We start from the raw sequence: 7,900 nt of genomic DNA, 5'->3' as shown, positions 1-7,900 counted from the left end.
AGTGTAATTGTGAAAATCATTTTAGAATTAGTTTTGGATAATATCACTATATGTAGATATTTTGCTAATATTTACAATAGGCAATAACATTGGATCGGTCAATAATTAGATGATAATTAGACGCACAATAATATTATATTATCACTCAAATCGTTATGGAAATAACAAATATTTTACTAAGTGTATATTATTATATATCCGCGGTAACGTTAAAACCGTTATAGATTATAATATTGTTCGTACATCAATAAGGCAAAACAAATAGGTGCAGGCCGGTGAGCTTAATAATATAATAATATGGTTTGTACCGGTAACGTATCTCTATAATAGACAGTGCCCCCCCCCGCCCCCCCCCGAAATGTTAAGAAAATTTAAAAATTATTTTAATGGTCTATGATAGTCTATTAAAAAGTCTTAAATTGTATTTAAAATATTTAAAAATGCAATACCTATTACCTTAAAGTATTAATACTTTTCAACTATCTATCTGTGCTAGTATGTATTTAATGTGTAAAAGTGTAAAAGTGTAAAAGTTGATCAGCCCTCCCTCCGAAAAAAAACCTGGCTACGCCACTGATATCAGTAGTATGTTAGGACCAACATGAGAATAAAACAGACTTGTTAGAAGAACAATTACTTTTTTAAAACAATATTATAATATGGTCTTACCTCAGTTATAATCAGTACATAAAGTCCAATCAGTACAAGAGCAGCATAAATTATACCATATTCTGTGTTGATTGGAAACAAATCATAAGTGAATGAAATAGGAAAATTAGTGCTCAATGTAGTATTCATACAAAGTCTAGTATCACCACGGAGAGTAACACTAAAAAAAAAATCAAAGTATTAACAATCAAAACTAAGTTATAAAAATATTCAACTAATCTTACTTTGAAAACAATTCAACAATTTTATTATGATGCATTTCAGGAACAACTTCAACAAGTGATTCACTCACAATTGGTATGGACCATATTTGAGTTATGTTCTTTTAAAAACAAAATATAATCATAAGAACTAATAAGCAAGTAGTACATTTTATTTTATAGTTTTTCTCATCTCATGTTTTTGTATCAAGTTTATACTTGAAACATAAGTACTATTTGTAGTTTATACTTTATACCAATGTTAAATATCTACTATTTTAATAAAAATATATACCCTTTGATGCATGTCATCATACTTCAATCCTGATTTTGAGGGCACATCATATTCTTCAGTTGGATCAAACTCTATCCAAATGTTAAAAAAATGTGTTGCCAAAGTACTATAATAATCAGGCATAAATGCTCCAGCCAATATCAATTGTATTTTATTTGTGTTGGGCATATGGTTTTTGTATATTATCTGAGCTAAAAAACAAAATCTTTAATAATTTTTCTCTTAGATAAGTATAAAATATATATTTTATAAGCCATAAAGTTATATAAAATGTTCATTACTTTTAGTTTGATTTGGAGCTAATGTTACTTGATGGACATCATCTACTTTTCTTTCTTGTTTTGCCATAAGAACTATCTGCAAGACAATGATGAATAATAAAATAGAACTACACTAAGTAATATAAATAAAGATAAGCTGTATTCGTTGGGCCTGGGCCCACCGTGAGCCCGCGGTACACGGCCCAAATCTCGGGAGGACCATAAGCTGAGGCCAGTCGCCGACGAAGCTTCGTCCGTGCACCCCACCAATGATGTGCTTCACCTAACGGGAAGCGATATTGGTACTTCGGGATGTGAGGGGGCCCCTCGGTGTTGAGCGATTGACACTGAGCCCTCACACGTCGATCGCGGCGGACACTGCCCGGGGTCGACGGCGGTTTGGTTTCGAAGTGGCAGTTTGCAGGAGCATACTATGTGGTAATAGACCGCACGCTTGGTCAGGGGAAAGTTGCCGAGTGACGGGGCCGGGCGGACTCGTACGGCGACAGTCGGCCGGGAAAGCACGGTCACTCCTTAGCGCCCACCCAGCTTATCGTTGGAGCTATATACAGCGAAGGTTGTCCGTAACCATAAACGGAAAGCAAAGTGGATAGATTGCGGCCCCACCAAGGTGGCGAAAGGCACCTGTATGCCCTAGCCGGATGGTACGGGCCCGCCGGAGAAGCCCTCCGTGCGGGTCCGGTGCTCGTGGTCCGTTGACGACGCGCGGCCTGCGGTCGGTCATGACCCTCCGCGGCTCTTGACTAGCACCTAGTGCTAATATAAGGTCCGCGGTTGTAGCCGCGAGGCATAAAACCCGGGAGCTTCGTGTATTCGTTGGGAGTAGTTGGGACAAGGGAACTTTGAATTAGGCCAACTTTTGACTTTTTTAATTATAAACTGTCTATAAATGTAAATATCATAATTAAATTCATGTTATTTTTATGTTTAGACAAATAAATGTATTACATAAGTAAAAATAAATGATAAACAATAAAACCATAGATTCTAGTGGACTCTTTCTACATATTATGAGCCATAAGCTATATTTTAGGTTAGTACGGTTAATACAGATTTAACTTCAGAATAAAACAAATAACTTACAGTACAAAAAAGCCAAATACATATGAGAACAACGGAAACTGTATATTTACGGCCAGACGTTTTTTTCGCATGCAAAAAGTTATGCGCCGATGTCCTATTAAAAACAAAAATAATAACATGGTACTTATAAATTATAAAATCAAACATAATATTACCAACACTAGGTACATACTTTTCACACGATGATTTGGATGTAGTCGACTTAAGAGATGATGGTTCTAATTCTTCTGAGGTCATAGCTACTGTGGACGATGGACCGGCAGAAGGATCGTCAATAAACCTTGAAAACATTATTATTAATAGTTATTTATTATAGCTGCTACAGAGGTGATTGAGATTTGGAATTTCCTTGTTTCGCTTAGATTCCATCAATAAATTTATTCGATTTTTAAATTTAATTCGAAAACAAAACCCCACCTATGTTTACCTAATAAGTTTAAATTAATAAAAACATACCTCTGATACATATTGCGATGAGAATTTGAGATTATATTCAACTCCGACCGAACGATGAACTCCTGTTTTTTGGCGACGGTCAAAACGCAGAAATAATAATAATTATAACTTAATATATTATTCGCTTTTTCTTTCCGAAATAACAAACAATATAATATGATTATTGTGTTACGATCAAGCGTGGGAAAAACAATTAAAAAAGTGCGTGTTTGTTTTAGACAATTCGTCACGCATTACAATAATATGATTTCGTGCAAACGATGTACAAACTGAAAGTGAGACGAGTAAATATTTATGTGTGTGCTGAATCGGATTATTACTTATCGGCCGGTGCCGTGTTATATTATAGATGGTTGTTGGATATTAAATTGCGAAAACAAAATACGATTCAAACCACGCGTAGGTATACAATTCGATAAGGCAGTGTAACAGTTACAATAGTTTTGGTTTTATAGATAATAGGCAATAATTATTGCGATACGAATATTCCGATATGATTCACCAGACGACAGATTATATAATATCCACGAAAATAATTACCCGTACCATAGTCCACGACTATATTCGACACTTCACAGGTGGCAACTCGGCAGTCGGCAACTGGCAAACTGCACTCAACAAGTTGGCGATACAGTCGGCATTCGCGATAGTCAGGTGACAGGTATTCGGAAAAAAATATAGAACATGCCAATCACAATTTATTTTTTTCACGTAATTGACTATTGACTCGCATTTCAGTGCCACAAATGTCGGATTGTCAACAACACAGTAATATTATTATTTGATATTATTATACTACCTATATTATAATATTGTAGGTACTTACAAAATAAAACAAGCATAATACTAATATAATATTATATATATAATACTGTTATAAAATAATCAAAATTATACAATTTTAATAATTCACAAGTAAACATATTTCTGGCCACAACATTTTGGCGCCCCTAAAATACTGGCGCCCGGGGCAGTTGTACCCAGGTCCCCCCTCCCTAAATACGGCCCTGCTTATATTGTTATAATTATTGTCATTCACGACACGTGTATAACAAGTAATAATACGCAAAGATGGGCAAGTTAATGAAAATAATTAACTCAAGTTAAGTTAAGTTAAGAAGACACAATATCGATAAGTTAAAAGTTAACAGTTAACAAATTATAAATTGAATTCGATAAGTTAAAAGTTAATATAGATAAAAATATTAACACTCAGTTTAAAAAAAATTAATTAACTTTTTTTTTTTTAATTAGTATGTAAATCACATAAAGAGTGAATGTGTCTTTCTAGTTTCTAATTTATAAATTATGAAAAACAATTTTATTGAACTTTTATCATGATGTACACTGTAGGTATACCCTTTTACTTTACTATTATTTACTAATTTAAACTATACTCATCTCAAATTAATAATTTAACTATATTTTTTATCGTATAGCAATTGAATGTCATAATACGTGAAGATGAGTATATGACCTACATAATATATATTATAACTTATATAACATTAAAACATAACAATTGTCAATTTGTAATTTAAAATTATTAATTTTATTAAAAACATTTATAATAGCAATTCGCATAATATATAATTTACAACTTAATAAAATATATTAATATTTAATAAACACAAAATTATGTTATCAAGAAACAGAACAGAAATGTTTGTGTTTTTACATTGGAATATTGGATTATTCTTATTTTATACTGATATAGTAATATTTACGTATTAATTATTAAAAATTTCAAAATGATTTTAACTTGATGGATTTTTTTAAAATCAACTGAGAAAAGTTAAGTTGTTTCAACTGTAAATTAAACTAGTTAAGTTCATAAGTTGATTAGAAAATAAATTATTTAGTTGAGTTAAAAAGTAAAAAAATAATTAACTTTTTAACTAGTTATAATGCCCACCTTTGATAATACGTACTAATATAATACAATGTACTCGCGTCACCCACACAGTCATATATTATAATATTTTACATTTTTACCTGGACGGAGGAAGCACTAGGAGAACACAACACACATTTGATCCATATACCTAGCTTCTTCAAATCCATCGGCATCGACACAAAAATTTAATATTAAGATAAAACTATACAACAAACAACACACAAAAAATGTATATATATATAAAACTGTAAAAACTACTTATCCCTTAGCCGTGTAATCACCAATTATAACTAAATTATCCATTAAAAACTATTTTAACACAACCGCAGTCTAATGGCCCAGTTGTTGAAGCCTTTATATTCTTAATACAAAAAAAAAAAATATTTCTGCATGGTTGAGCTTCCAATTTATAACTACCCTATATAATATAATAAATAATAATTAATAGCATAATATATTGTCGACAGCGTGTATGCATATTTATTGTTTACGATAGAGTGAGTGAAAAACAATTAATAACAACGTCAAACTACAACGATGTTTCCCATTCCCGTAAATAGTACGACTAATACTGATAAAATATACGTACATATTTATGTCGTTAGTTAGTACCTATAGTCACTGTTTGAACAGGTGGGGTCTTACATGTGGGGCCAGTGTTCAACCGTCAGTCAGCTTTCGAAGCGAAACGAATAAAAATTTAAAAATTGCAATACCTGTTAAATATTACGTATAGTACCATATAAATGTCATACCATCGCTGTCGATATTTACGTTGAGATATTACAAGCGCAGATGACCACACTACACTATAGATAACTTATCTAACACATAACTTCCTAGAACTTTAAAACTCACAAGTCACAGGCCTGAGGCCAGTGGCCACAGCAGAAGACGATTGATAGTCAACAAAACTTAATATTATAACGTAGTATGTATATAACAAAATATGTTATCTCCGTCTTGGTGTCTTAAGTAATACACAACACATTAACGATTCAAATTTAATGAGAGTCATGAGCATTTTAAAATGTACAAACAATTTACTGTTTTAAAAATGCTCATAACTTGCTTTCAAACTGAAATATCAAAACTTACGCCATCGACTACATAATATACTTAATAATTATAAATTTTACAATTGGTCAATTCACTAAAATTAAACACAACAGGGTTAAATTAATTATTCAGAACGTACAATTTGTATAGGTATAATGCGTTTGTAAGACGGAGATAAGGCATGCTGGTAACATACCAAAATTTCCGTTTTCAATTTTGTGTTGTTAGCTTAGAAGTTAGAGTAAATTAACATATTTTCAAACTTAAAGGTAAAAACATTTAAACGCTATCTATTTTCTCCCGTTGTTATTTTCGATATTTTAATTTTTAATTAAGTTATGAGTGAGTGCCTAAAATATTAAAATTTAAAAATTCACATAACTCACTTAAAAGTTTTAGTATTTTTAATAACCAACTAGGAACTGAACACAAATAATGTTTTTACCTTTAAGTTTGTTAATAGATCTATTCACTCTATAATATTAAATCTAACAATACAATATTGGAACTGCAGCTGAACGCAAATTTGTTATGTTACCCACGTGTAACTGTGTAAGACAACCACAGGCGAAAATAGGGGGGGGGGGCTTAAAGGGCTAAGCCCTCCCAAAAATGTCAATAGCCCCCCAAACATTTCCTACATTTTGTCTTGAGCTTATTCAAAATTATCAAAATAAGGCTTTAGCCCCCCCAAATCCCAAACGCTATTTGCGCCTATGAAGACAACATAATTATGTTATGCTAGTGTTACGACCTTTGTGGTCCCGATGAAAAAAAAAAGCTTGACTCTTAATTTAACTTTATCTAATTTATATTCTAATCAAAGATTTCAATATTGGAGTCCTCACGCCTCACACCCACAAAATGAAGTGAATAAATACATAACACTTATTATTTTACAATTAACAACTTACTATTTTTGAATTTAAAGAAAAATGTTAACAATTACCACAAAATTAAATTATAAATAGTAAATACCTTATACCTGTATATAAATTATATAATCAACCTACAGCCTACAGAGTACAGGCGAATTCAGAGCCGTACTTAGCGATGTCAGAGAAGGGGCAAATCATTAACTATAAAAGTAGAACATTTTAAACATTTTTAACTACAAAATAATTTTTAAATTTTAAATTTGATAAATTTTGTCAAAATTCGAAACTTAAATGCTTATAAAAAATGTGTGCCTAATGCCTATGTATTTTTTATACTTTTCAACCGCTGTTGTAACAATATAATATCAGTGTAGCTATTGTAACAACGTGTGATGAGCCTTCAGTATTGTATTATAATTTCACACTTTTTGATCCAACGAATAACATTTATTGACATTTGTAAAAAAAAAAATTGAAAATATTGAAATTTGAAAATTCCAGTAAACAAAATGAGACAAAATATTTTGAAAATTGTATCATGTATAGGAATTAATAAAATAAATATATGGTGTAAGTTTCAAGTAACTATACAGTTATTTGTTTTTGAATTACAGCAAAATAAGAAAATCGCTACGTGAGAAATCGAGTGAATATCCAATATTGTAAAAATATGAACTTCAATCGCTCGTAAAAATTTAATTTGACTTTCTTGTAGAAATTTTTTTTTTTTGATAATTGTAGACAAACAGACAATCTTATGAGGGATCTTGAATTAAATTTTCAAATCTTAGATTTAAAAAAAATAATTTTTATGAATTTCTAACTCAAAATAATTTTCACATTTTCGTGATTTCTATGTATATTGTCAAAATTCTAACTTTAAATGCTTATAAAAATAAATTTTGATTGTATTTTTAATATTTTTGAATCGTCATTGTAACAATATATTAGGAGCCTTGTACTACATTTTCAAGCTTTTTGACCCAACGAATAAAATTTAATTGACGTTTATAGAAAAAAAAAACTGAAAATATGTCCATAAACCACTTAAAACAAGTCAAAGTATTATATCGTGTATAGAA

The 7,900-nt window shown here is 30.9% G+C and overlaps 1 protein-coding gene across 8 annotated transcripts in view; it reads right to left on the bottom strand.

Moving 5' to 3' along the window:
- The window catches only part of LOC100168610 (P protein), a 12,203-nt gene extending 6,751 nt beyond the window's left edge, over window positions 1-5,452 (bottom strand). The window contains exons 1-9 of one of the 8 annotated variants that reach the window (XM_016801037.2): window positions 4,980-5,452; window positions 3,525-3,592; window positions 2,985-3,046; window positions 2,701-2,808; window positions 2,529-2,622; window positions 1,446-1,521; window positions 1,165-1,355; window positions 894-991; window positions 670-829 (exon numbers count right to left, since the gene is read on the bottom strand). In XM_016801037.2, coding sequence (XP_016656526.1) covers window positions 670-829; window positions 894-991; window positions 1,165-1,355; window positions 1,446-1,521; window positions 2,529-2,622; window positions 2,701-2,808; window positions 2,985-3,046; window positions 3,525-3,533 — 798 coding nt within the window. In that variant the 5' untranslated portion in view covers window positions 3,534-3,592; window positions 4,980-5,452. Of the gene's footprint in view, window positions 1-669; window positions 830-893; window positions 992-1,164; window positions 1,356-1,445; window positions 1,522-2,528; window positions 2,623-2,700; window positions 2,809-2,984; window positions 3,047-3,524; window positions 3,829-4,915 lie in introns of those variants that run through there. The other 7 variants (XM_016801045.2, XM_029488978.1, XM_016801050.2 and 4 more) reach the window with 7 other exon arrangements.
- Between the last annotated feature and the right edge of the window lie 2,448 nt (window positions 5,453-7,900).

This window comes from Acyrthosiphon pisum, chromosome A2, assembly GCF_005508785.2.
Source record: "Acyrthosiphon pisum isolate AL4f chromosome A2, pea_aphid_22Mar2018_4r6ur, whole genome shotgun sequence".
Taxonomy (NCBI): Eukaryota; Metazoa; Arthropoda; class Insecta; order Hemiptera; family Aphididae; genus Acyrthosiphon; species Acyrthosiphon pisum.
This window is presented reverse-complemented; position numbering and strand designations above follow the sequence as displayed.